Here is a 12,775-nt window from a genome sequence, read left to right as displayed (position 1 = left end):
TCAGATGTCCGATAATCCGACGGATGATAAATAGTATTTTACTGACTTTAGTTTGCATTTATTTCACTAATAATGAGGTTGAGTACATTTTCAAAAGTTTATTGACTGTATTTATTCCATGTTTATGTGTAGATATCCTTTGGCCATTTTCTTTCTTTTTATTTTTTTATTTTTTAGGCTGCACCATGAAGCATGTGGGATCTTAGTTCCCTGACCAGGGTTCGAACCGGTGCTCCCTGCACTGGGAACATGGGATCTTAACCACTGGACTGCCAGGGAAGTCCCTGGCCATTTTCTAATTTTTGTTTATTTATTTATTTTTGGCTGTGCCAGGTCTTCGTTGCAGCATGTGGAATCTTGAGTTGTGGCATGCAGACTTCTCAGTTGCAGCATGCATGTGGGATCTAGCTCCCTGACCAGGGATTGAACCTGGGGCCCATGCATTGGGAGCTCGGGAGTCCTAACCGCTTGACCCCCAGGGAAGTCCCTCTGGCCATTTTTCTTATCAGATTTTTTTTTTCTTATTGATTTGCATGAGCTCTTTGTCTTTGTTTCTTTGTTCTTTCTACCATATCCTGATTCTAAGAACTCAGCTTAGAATATGAGTGATAAAGCCATACTGATTGGCTGAACTCCCGTGTCCGGGTTAACGCCCTCTATCCAAGGCTAAAGACGATCTTTATCTTTAACTCTGAACTAGACATGGGCTAAATTATCAAAATGATAAAGACTGTCCAAATCTCTTCTATTCACTTGCAGGTTCTACTTGGGATGGCTGGGCTTAGATCAAAATTAAAGTTAACTGGCCTTGTGACTTAACTTCTCTGGGCCTCAGTTTCCTCACTTGTAAGATGGGCTTAATAATACAAACCCCTTAGGGTCTGGGGCACGATTAGATTAACGGAGAAAATGACAACAGAGACAGGATCTGGCAGGTGGTAAGAGTCTAGTACTTGTCATATCCACTCCCCCATCACTGCATTATTGCATTTTTCATGGTTTTTTTTTGAATAACTGTCTGTTTCCATATGTGTCTTTTCTGCTAGACGTGAACTCCTCTTGTTCATCTTTGTAGCCCCACGTCCAGCAGGACGTCTTGGGCATGTATGTGGGATGATTCTGAGTTGCCCTTAACCTCAGGCTGGAGCCTCTCCCTCCTCCCACCCTGACCCATATTCCTTAGAATCAGGAACCCAGCACTCTCCTCTTTCTCTAGGCTTTGCCTTTCAAATGAGCTCACCTGTCCTTCTGGCTTCAGCCGAAGCTGACCTCCCACTGGCCCTCGCTCCAGTTTGCATCTCTCTCAGTTCCAGCGCTGCATCTCCAGCCGCCCTGCTGGACACTTCACGTTCATAGCCCCGTGAGTCAGCCGTTTCCCCAAGTCTCACCTCCTGTCGCTAAATGAGTGTGCACCACACTTGGCGAAAAGCCTTTGGTTTCAGAGCTTCTGGATTTGGGTGTCGCAGACAAGCCCGGAGCTGCCTGTTTCCTGCCTATTTGCGCTGCTGCGTGCGAGGTTGCACAGGGCCAGGTGGGGGCTTGTCCCTGTTGAGGTTCCAGCTAGTGCCTGGCGCGAGGTTGGCGCTTCGATGCTGCTGCTGATGAACGGTAACACCATCTGTCACTCACGGAGCAGGCACCCACCATGGGCAACTCTGTAAATCGCTGGACTATCATCGTAACCCTGGGGGGAGTCACTACTATTATCCCCCCTTCACTGATGGAGAAACTGAGGCCGATGTTAAGACCCAGGTCTGTGCGATTCCAAATCCCTGTTCTCGTGTTTACGCTGTCACCTCGCTCCTTTGCCTCATCTGGAGGCTGAAGGGCCCGGGCGTCCTCTCAGGCCAATCTCCTGAGGTCTCAGCGGGGGCCTTCATCTTCTCTTCTTCCCCAGAGTCGAGGGCACGGCTTTGGCTGAAACCTCTCAAGTCCTCCTCAAAGCCAAGCCCAGGGATGCCTCCTTTCCAGCCCCACAGCTGTCAGTCTTCACAGCCCCCCTCTCTTGCAGGAGGGTCTGTCGTGTGGTGTGGGTGCTGGCTGTCCCATGGCTGTCAGCCCTGCCCCAAGACACTGCTCTGAAAGCTCAGCCTGGACACTCCCCACTCCCTTCCTGCGCGGCCAGATAACCCACACGTGAGCTCCCCAGTCGGCGTTCAGAGACCCCCCCATTGACGGCCCAATCTTTGCTTTTCAGTCTCATCCCACTCCTCTTCCCCCAGATCACGGTGACCAGCCTGGCCTCTCGTGTCATCCTGTAAACTGGTCTCAGCCCGACACAGGGAAACCTTTCTTAGGATCTGTCCCTGCTGCCCATCATCCTATGGGGATAGATGCTGCCCAGGTCAGAACACCTGGCCCGGGCCTTGCTTCCAGTAGGGCTGGTGTCCTACCGGCCCCTGGGATCCTCCCGGACAAGGGCCTGGCCTCCAACATCTGTGTCCTGGGCACAGGGCCTGGACACACTAGGTGCTCAGTAAGCACTGCCACCTCCTCACAGGCACAGGGTTTGGACAGACCTGCAGTAGCCATTGACGATCCTTCCAGATACCACCTTCCGGAAAGGCTCCCAGTGCTTGGCTTCTCCCTCCACGGGCGCGCCCAGCAGGACAACGTCCTCGATGATCCCTTGGCAATCTGGAGAGAGACCCCGGAAATGACTGTCAGCACCCCTGGCCACAGCGGGTCCTGAGAGCGACTCTCCAATGGTGGTGGAGGAAATGGATGTCACGTACACGTGCACACACGTGCATATGCACACCCACACTCATGCAGACATGCACACACATGCTCAGGCACCTGCACAAACACAGTCGTGCACACAGACACACACATGCCCACACAGTACGGTGGCTTCCATTTACTGAGTTCCAGGCCCTCCAGTGCCCGATCTATTCCTGCAATGCATCATCATCCCCATTTCACAGTTAAGGAAAACCAAAGACATTTTCAAGATCACATAGCCAGTAAGTGGCACGGCCCAAATCGGGACCCAGGTCTATTTCCACCCTCCATGAAGCTCGCAACTGGCCGTGGACTCAGATGGGGTGTCTCCCTTTAGAAGGGACTGATGGCCCCTAGCGCATTGCACTTGCCGGGCAGGAGACACCACAGCCTTCCTCTGGGGTCTGTACAGCCTGGCGGGAAGGTGGGAGTGGAGAGGAGAGGGGGGCTCAGCATCCTGGGACATGAAGTACACGCAGCAGCTGCACTGACCTAGTGGTTCAGAGTATTTTAGGCCAGGGCTCCTCTGAGCGCAGCTCGTGGATGAGGGCTGGCCCGTGGGCTGTCTGTCTTGAAAGTATAGATCAGCAAAGTAGCGTCTCTTTGATCATCTTGCAGACTGGAAACCAACAGCTCACACATGGGAGTGCAGACCGCACTTTGAGAAGCACTGCTCTAGACCCCTGGGGGTGCACGTGCACCTCCACCCCCAGTCACCCCTTGACCCGGCTCTATTTTTCTTCTTGTCACACCTCACTTGTTTACGTCTGTCTCCTCCTCTAATATCTGGGTTCAGGGAGGGCGGGGCTCCGGCTGCCTTGGTCACAGCTGTATAGGACAGTGCCTAGTCTATAATTGGGGCTCAGTAAAGGTGTGAATGAATGAATGAGTAAATACATTGCCATCCCCTGGGACAGCCAGGATATGTGCTTTGCAGTTGCAAAGCCCTGGGTTCAAATCCCGGCTCAGTGACTTCTGAGACAAGTCACTTAACTTCTCTGAGCCTACAGGTGGCTATGGTACTGCCTTGGTGGTCTTTATGGGGATGAAATCATGGTGGGGAAAACGCCAGCATAGTGAACACACAGTGGAAGTCAGTGTCTCCCCGCCCCGTCCCCTGTCCTGTGCCCCTGCCTCTCCGCAGGTTCTGAGCCCCCCCAAGTTTGGGGAGTAGCATAATCCGTGTCATTCCTGGGGAGTGGGTCCCGGAGGGACAGCTCAGCCAGTCCCACCACTCTCTTTGCTGAGGGACACAGGACAGGTGGCTTCCTCTCTCTGGGCTCCGGTTTCTAACCAGAGTGCGTCTAAATGTTTTCCACTTGGGCTGTTGTGTCAGAGTTTGTCTGAGTAAACGGTTCCAGGCTAACAGGAGTTTGAGAACCCCTGTGCTCCTCTCTGGCCCTGAGTTATAAGATTCCAGGGCACAGAATTCTGATTTCACTCCTCTGTTTCCAGGGATAGGATAATCTGGCAGCAGGATGGAAAACTTCAGGAAGCTGGTAGTTTGTGTTGAATTGCAAGGATGACTCAGATACTGTTTGATGTAAGGGCTGTTTCAGGTGCTTATGCTGTTGGCAAGGCTGTAGCTCTGATTCTGACCCCTTCTCTCGGCAGATGAGGAAACACGGAGTCTCAGAGGGGGTGGGGCATGCCCACGGTCACACAGGTAGTGGGAATACAGCTGGGCCCAGAACCCGGCATGGGGAGCTGTCGGGGCCTGGGGCCATTCTCTCTGTTTACGGGTAACAACTCAAAGCACAGCGATCGCAGGTGGGCTATCATTGCTCCCACGGTGCCAAACGGCTGTGGGCCCAGGGTCAACGACTGAGCTTAGCAGCTCTCTCTGGACGCCGGCCACTCAAGGCACCTGCCCTGTCCCCCAGAATCTCTCCATCTGAGGAGCTGGGGCAGCTTTGCAGCCCTGGGTGCCGACGCCTGGAGGGCTGGGACCTCCTTGTGGCCGGCAGGGGAACTGCAGCATTCCCTATCAGGTTACCCTGAGCAACTGTCAGGATCCTGTGACCAGCCATCAGACAGGTGTTATGAAAAGCAAACAAAGGTAGGTGTCTTTTGCTGAGCTGAGACTAGTAGCTGAATCTCACAAAACAGTCCAGAACACAGTCAAACCAAGTCAGGGTAGGTGGCGAGCTGGAAACACATTTACCTATCTCTGAAGTCTGGCTTTAAACTGCCTTTCTAGACCTCTTCCCCTTTATCCTCAGACTGCTGCCACAGTCAGATGTGCCTGTCTTATGTTTTAAAAGATGATTTGCTCTCTAGGAAGTTGCATACCTAGAGAGAAGCCACGTGGCAGGCTCTTGGTAATGCACAGGTGTTAGCTTAGAGAAAGTTGGTGAGAATCATTTTAGACCCACCCAAGGGAGAATCCTGTACTGTTCCCGGAATGAGACGGTCCAGGAGGGGAAACCTGAGTTAGGAAAACTGGCTGCTGAAGTAGATGCTGGAGAAAAAAATGTCAAAATTCACTGTTTGGTCCAAAACCTTATAATACCAGAAGATTTCAGCCTTCCAGGTAAAATACAGAGAATCCTCACTCAGGTACCACTTTTAGTGTCAAGCAGTCCCCTTGCATGGGCACAGATGATCCGTCACATCATGACATGAGTTCAGCGCAGAATACCCCCGCTTTTCAAGACCAACGCAAGAAACTGGCATTTAACATTTTAATAATAACGAACATAAGATGACCTCACTGTCTTTTTCCTGCAGGGACCACGAATGTTTGCTGAAACATGTTGGGATTTATTCCTATATTGCTACCACCAACTTTTCTTCTTGTGAATTTTTAAGGTATTAAGATATAGTTCCATAGTTTTATAAATAGTCAGGGATCCAAGGTGCACCAGTCACCTTCAAGTTCAGGACTCAAGTTCAGGTTCAGCTTTTGGGCTTGGATTGCTCATGTTTTAAACAGTCTTGTGTATGTTATTAATATAGTACTTTTACTGTTGAAGCTGGAGGCCTTTCATTCTTATGCCTTTGGCATTAACGAGGCTCCATCCCTGGGGCAATTCAGAAGAAAAGCTTTATTAGTCCTGTCTTTATCCCTCCACTTTCAGTCCTTTTTTTCACTCACGTATGGTGAGAAACATTACCTTCCCACACTGTCTTTGCTCTTACCTCTTATTTTCATTCCTTTTTTTTTTTTTTTGGCCACACCCCGTGGCTTGTGGGATCTTAGTTCCTGACCAGGGATTGAACCTGGGACCACGGCAGTGAAAGCACTGAGTCCTAACCACTGGACTGCCAGGGAAGTCCCTCTTTTTTTTATTCTTAACACAGGACCCAAAGAGATCCCTTTAAAATTTGAGTCATAGGCATGAGGTACCTTTTGGGGGTGCTGGAAATGTTCTACAGCTGGGTCGTGGTGATGGTTTGTACAACTCTGCACATTCGCTAATAATCACTGAATTGTACACTTAAAATGGGGGGATTGTGTCATATGTAAATGACACTGCAGGAAAGTCAGATCATTTCACTCCTGTGCTCAAAACTCTCCTGTGGGATCCATCTCTTGTGGAGTCAGAGTTAAAGTCATTTCAACAGCCCTCGAAGCCCTGCATGACCTTCCCCACACTTTCCCCTTGCTCACTCTCTTCCAGCCACACTGGCCTTGCTGTTCCAGAACATGCCAGGCCTTTCCCTTGCTGATCTCTCCTCCTGATACGCTTCCTTCCAACATCCACAAGCCTCACCCCCGACCTGATCCTTCACCTCTTTGTTGAACTGCCACCCTCCAAAGGGAGGAAGATGCAACCTCCCACCCCTACCAGGTGCCCCATCTCCCTTCTCTGATGTATTTTTCTCCACAGCACTTGAGACCATCTGACTTACTGCCTATTTTACTTTCACAGTCTCTCCTATGATCTGTCTCCTACTACACGTGAGCTCAAGGGTTGAGCCAGGGAATCCCCAGTGCCTAGAACAGCAACTGGCACAGATGCTCTGCTCAGTAAGTATTTGTGGGATGAATGAAAGCAAGCTGTGGGACTCAGCAACCCTTCATGTTGAGAATACATGCAAAAAGTTTATTTTTTTAATTTTAAAAATTTTCCTCCCGGTATAACTTCTTCCGAGAGGCTCTAGTTGAGGATCTCTGTAGACTGGATAAAAGCAAACGAAGAGAGCTGACTTGGCTGAAAGTAAATGGAAGAGTATTTAACCAGGGTTCTCAGCTCTTCAACTGCTGGTTTCCAGAGCTCTGCTCCAGGGGAACAGAGGCTACTGTGACTGACTGCAGTCTGCAGTGGGCAAGAATAATGGCCGGTCCTTCCAAAGCTGACTCTGCCTCAGTCTCCTCTGCTGGCTTCCGACAATGTGACCCAGAGGCTCGTGGTGACCCTCCCAAGAAGCACCGACATCACCTGTATTAACAAAAGTCCCTTAGGCTTGGCCTACATAATAAGAAGGCTCAGGGTCTCCAGACTCTTCAGATGATTCATGGTACAGCTCAGGGTGCCCCATCTTTGGGGACAAAGACCCAGCAACTTCGAGGGCCTAAGAAACTACACAATTGTGAACTGCTGTCGTCCAATTAAATGTCTCCCGTCTCACACAGCAGGTGTCATGATTCTAAGACTGTATCAGATGCTGTTGCAACTCACAGAATTCCTGGATTCCGGTAGTTTGTGGTCATTACATACTTTTTCCACCAGGAGATGCTGAAAGTGGGATGACTGCCATAGGCAGGGCTGTGAAGTGTTTGCCTTTAGAAAGGGCTTAGGTTCAAAAAGGCTGGGAATCACCAGTCCAGGGGAAGCGGCTTGACCTTTGGCACAAGAGAAATCTGTATTCAAATCTCAGTTGTACGTGAACTGAAGTCAGTTATTTAATAACTTGGAGCCTCAGCTTCCTCATCTTTAAAATGGAGAGAATATAATAATACTGATTTCCCAGGGCTGGCGTGAGGTTGTATGTTCAGGGTGGTGTCTGGCACACGGCTTGGTCCGTGGTGTCCACTGTTATTCCCGTGCAGACGATCAATTTGGCAACTAGGTAGAAATGCTGGGCATGAGGCACTGTCTTTGGAGATGGCTCAGCCGTTATAGTCACCATGCCTGTTTCTAGCCAGCTGCTAACTGCAGGCACTATTTTAGGAGTTTGTTGTGGGGAGTGGTGATGCCAGGCATCTGGTAGCAGTGGACAGTAGCATCGGTCTCCTTCAGAGCACAGCCTCTAGAGAGAAGCGGCTGAAGAGCTGTAAACAATGGTTAAACACGTCCTCATTTACTTTAATTTTTTTTTTTTTTTTTGGGCCGAGCCACACGGCTTGAGGGATCTTAGTTCCTTGACCAGGGATTGAACCCACACCCTCGGCAGTGAAAGCTCGGAGTCCTAACCACTGGACCACCAGGGAATTCCCAAAATTAAAAAAAAAAAAAAAAGTTGTGGTGAAATACACCTAACATAAGATTTTCCATCTGAACCATTTTTCAGGGTACGGTTCAGTAGCATTAAGTATAGTCACATGGTTGTGCAACCATCCTCACTTGCTTTTATCACTGAGAATTTAGATAAATCAGTTTCTATCTTGTCAGCTGCTCTTATCACTCCTTCTGTAGTTCACGCCAATTCCTGATATGACACTTTTACCACCTGGCGCTCCTGGCGGTCTGGAGATTGTCTTAGCTTTTCAAAAGAAAACCCAAGAGTTGAGAATAGGCTGTTCTTCACAACGGCAAGAGTCCCTTTACACTAGAGCCTTGGCCTTGAAAATCATATATAAACTGAGCTTTTGTTAAACTGAACATTCTTAAAATGTACCAAGTAGGGCCAGCTCTTTCAAAGCGTCCCACGGAGAATCCTTTTGTACAATGAGGGAGGACCAACTGTCACTGGGAACAACCAGTCCCAGCTTCCCCTCTGTCATTCTGTCCTCTCCATACAGTGGGCTTTCTGAAAGTGAGGCAGGCCCAGGCAGCGCTTTCCAGGTCTTTCCAAACACCCTCCTCTAGGAGTTACACAGAAATCTCATCAAACGGCCAGAAAGGCAACATCACAAACTCCCATAGGCCTATCACACTGTCAGTAATGAGATTCTCCTGGGCTGCAAAGACCAAAGTTTGAGAAGCAAAAAGGAAGGATTTTCTCCCTCCTGGCGGGGGGTCATGTGTGCAGTGAGTGATAAGGTGGGAAACGAGGGAGGAAATGATCTCCCGACTGTGAGTCCAGAAAACAGACCTTGAAGTAAATGATATGAACTGCATCTAACACAAAACGAAATCCATTCCAAAGATACACATATGCCCGCGTGATAAACACACAGACGTGGCCAAAGGGAGAGGGAGAGGGCAGGAGCCAGGCATAAAGGGAGATGAAGGGAGGCTCTGACTGTCCCCCACCCCTCGACGCCCCCAGTGGAATGAGGTTCACACTGGAAAGAATCGTTTAAGGGAGCCCGTTTGGATATATTATAAGGATTTGGGATGAATTCTTTATGGAAGGAGTAAGCCTTCATCTCTCCCTTTTGATTTCCATCCCTTTCATCTGGCAAAGTGGTAAGGCTGTTACTAGCATCCCGGGACCCACAAAATTAATCTGCATATGCCTGACCTCTCCTGGAGGTGTGTGGGGAGCGGTGGGCTAAAGCCGGGTCTGCCTGAGGACAAAGCAACTGATAGATGCAATTCCATGGAAGGGAAAGAAATCCCATCAAATGCGATGTCTGCTATCATGGAGATGAAAAGAGCCAGTTGACTGAATGACAGTCTGTTCTGCATTTCAGCTGGTATCTAAGTGACAGCCCAGAAATAGTTTTCAGCTAAGTGGGAGTTTAGGAATTCAAGGGTCAGGATGTTTAAATGTATCTGAGCTTAGTGACAAACTCTTTTGCCTTGGCTTTGTCCTTCAAACATCATGGACAGTAATGTTGGTCTAACTTCTTAGGGGCTGGGAATGAAATTGGAGAGAGAGATTTTGCTGCAAAGTTGTTTTTTTTTTTTTTTAAAACAAAGTTCTGGTATTCTATTTCTTAATCCCCCTCCTTCTTTTCTTTCTCTTCATCATCACCATCATCACAGCTTACCTCGGGATAGGCTAAGTGCTTTATACATATATTATTTCATTTACTTCTCATAATGATCCTAAGAGTTAAGCAGTACTACTCCCATTTTATGACGGGAAAAGCTTGCCTCAGAGACACTAAGTAACTTGCCCAAGGTCACAGAGTAAGTGGCAGAGTGGAATTCAGTTATTCCTACATTTTCTCTCCTACTCTCCTGTCCTACTTCCCTTTGCTATGAAACATAATCTTGACTTAAAACATATGTCTTTTGATAACTGTGACATCTTCTAAAATTGTATATTAAAAACAGAACAACACACCCTGCCAAGATGAACAGTTCCAATTTGGCTGAGCCAAGAGATGCACTAGCAGGCTAGACTTTGCTAGAAGATTCATATCCTGATGTGGACACCACACCAAAGGCACACGACCTTCTGCTTTGGTAATCTCAGGAACATCTGCCAAACCAAGTGGGCGAAAAGATAATGCAAAGAAAAAGGAAAAAGGGGTCCACGTGAAAGATGACACACTTTCTGTTTTCTGATGGAGAGTTATGGCAATCCGCCTACACCCTAACACCCAAACTCAATTCCCCATCAGAAAGGTCAAACTGACTAAGACGACATAACTTGGAAATACAGCTGCTGGTAAACTGTAGGCTGTGAGCCAGTATAAAACAAGCAATTTCATTATATATACGCATATACATAAATAAAATGTCATATATGTTCTATCAGCTAGCTATTGTTGTGTAACAAGTCATCCCCAAACTCAGTGGCTTAAAGTAACCATTTGTTATTTCTCATGATCCTACCAGTGGGCTAGGCAGTTCTGCTGAGATTATCCAGGCATGCTTGATCCCACTGGGCTCACTCATGTGTCTACAACCAGCTGGTAGGTAGGCTGGGGGCTGGCTAAGATAACTTGGCTTTACCCCATGTAATCTCCATCCTCCAGTGGGCTAGTCTTGACTCGTTCTTAAGACAATGGCAAGGTTCTAGGAGGGTGGAATCCATGTGCAAGGCCTTCTGAGGCCTAGGCTTGAAACTGACATGATGTCATTTCCTCTACCTTTTTTAGTGAATGCAAGTCACAAGGCCAGCCCAGATTCAAGGGGTGAAGAAACTGACTCCACTTCTTGATAGGAAGAGCTTCAGGGTCATATTGAAAAGGATGTGGGTACAGGGAGGGGTGGAGAAGTAGGGCCAGTTTTTGCAATCAGTCTACCACAGATAATACACAATATATCTAAAACACTGCCAAGTACTGATAGGTCATGTGCAATAAGCAAAGGGTTAAAAATCCCCGACGATACCAGTACTAGATGAATGTTTCTTTGAATTTTCACTTAGCGAGAAGGGGAAGGAGTGGGAAGAACACTGGGTGGGAATGATGCCAGGGTGCTGGGGTGGCCTAGCCAGGCTGTTTCCAAGTGGCTGTTTTCAGGGATGTGGTTTGGGGACCCTGAGTGAAGGCAGGATCCACCTAGAGAACTGGAAAAGTAGGCCAGAGAATCCTTTAGGCAAGATCAAGGTGGGGTGTTCAAGTACTGATCTCGATCAAGTTCAAGATCAAGCACAAACACCAGATTCAGAGGGCCAGAGGTCACAGCGGCAGAACAGGGTCTGGAGGCTCTTAGTCAATTGTGATAAAGGCAGCTAGTGTTTACCAGCATGGCCCTGGATTCTGGGAACAGTGCTATTCTCTCTGTGTTATCACAGTAATATTCATTGTTTTTTGAAGTAGATCTTTGAGTAGGTATTGCAGCAAGGGTCTCTTAAAGGTAAACTTGCTCAGTCTTTGAAAATACCTTTTGGCTTCCATTTTGAATGATAGTTTAGCTGGATATAGAATTTTAGATGGACAGTTCTTTTTCTTTCTTTTCTGGCTTCTATTGTTTTGAGAAGTCTCATCAGTCTAGTTGAACTTTCTTTGTAAGAATCATTTTTAAAAAATCATTTTTAAAGTAATCATTTAAATAATTTATCTTTGGAGTTCTGCAACTTCACTATGATGTGCATAGGTGTAAAATATTTATCCTTCTCAAGACTCATGTTCCTTGAACCTCAGGAATCAAGTCTGGAAAACTCTCAGCCAATAAACTGTATCTTTCTCCTCCTCTCTTGTTTTTGGAGTTGGTATTAGGCAAATGTTGAACTTAACGTCCCTTTCCTATCTTCTATCTCTTTATCTCTCTGTGATGCATTGTAATTTCTTCAAATCAATCTTCCAGTTCATTATTTCTCTCTTCAGATTTGTCTAATCTGTTGTTTAATTCATCCACCAAGGTTTTTTTTCTTTTTTTTTTTCTTGCGGTACACGGGCCTCTCACTGTTGTGGCCTCTCCCGTTGTGGAGCACAGGCTCTGGACGCGCAGGCTCAGCGGCCATGGCTCACGGGCCTAGTCGCTCCGCGGCATGTGGGATCTTCCCGGACCGGGGCTCGAACCCGTGTTCCCTGCATTGGCAGGCGGATTCTTACCCTCTGAGCCACCAGGGAAGTCCCCATCCACCAAGGTTTTAATTTCAATGACTGTATTTTCATTTCTAAAAGTTCCATTTGATTTATTTTAAAATCTCCCTGTTCTTTTTCCAATGCCTTACTCTTTCCACTTATTTTTCAATGTTTTAATTTATATCTTTAATAATTGTAAACCTGCTTATTTTTTGAGGGGGAGTTCTTTCAAGCTGTGCTATTAGACTGAGCATCTAATCCTGATGTTTGTTTGTGACTTTCCCACATGGGTTTTTTTCCCCCCTCTGTGTTTTTTAAGTCTGGAATACGAGCTCATCTTTAAAGCTGCTCTTACATGGGAATCTGTGTAGTTTGGATTGAGGACCTATTTTTCCCCAGACTAGTCTGGTGTCAATTTTTTGACTTGGGGAACTCCTGGATCACGCAGGTGGTATAAATGTGAACCCTAAACCCGAGTGAGGCATGGCCCTGTGTCTCTGAATTCCCCAAGAAGACATATTTTTTCCCCCTAGTCAGGGCAACATGCTTATTAATCTGGTTTTCTGCTCCCTC

At 47.5% G+C, this 12,775-nt stretch overlaps 1 protein-coding gene across 6 annotated transcripts in view; it reads right to left on the bottom strand.

Annotated features, from left to right (window-relative positions):
- Positions 1-12,775, bottom strand: part of TMCO4 (transmembrane and coiled-coil domains 4) — a 96,754-nt gene that overhangs the window by 13,081 nt on the left and 70,898 nt on the right. For all 6 annotated transcript variants that reach the window (XM_027109931.1, XM_027109933.1, XM_027109930.1 and 3 more), the window contains one exon: positions 2,520-2,637. In XM_027109931.1, the coding sequence (XP_026965732.1) occupies positions 2,520-2,637 (118 nt within the window). The remainder of the gene's footprint in view (positions 1-2,519; positions 2,638-12,775) is intronic.

This window comes from Aethalodelphis obliquidens, unplaced genomic scaffold (assembly GCF_003676395.1).
Source record: "Aethalodelphis obliquidens isolate GAN/ISIS:26980383/991018 unplaced genomic scaffold, ASM367639v1 scaffold9, whole genome shotgun sequence".
NCBI classification, from domain to species: domain Eukaryota; kingdom Metazoa; phylum Chordata; class Mammalia; order Artiodactyla; family Delphinidae; genus Aethalodelphis; species Aethalodelphis obliquidens.
Note: the sequence above shows the minus strand (reverse complement) of the source record. Positions and strands in the feature narration are given on the sequence as shown.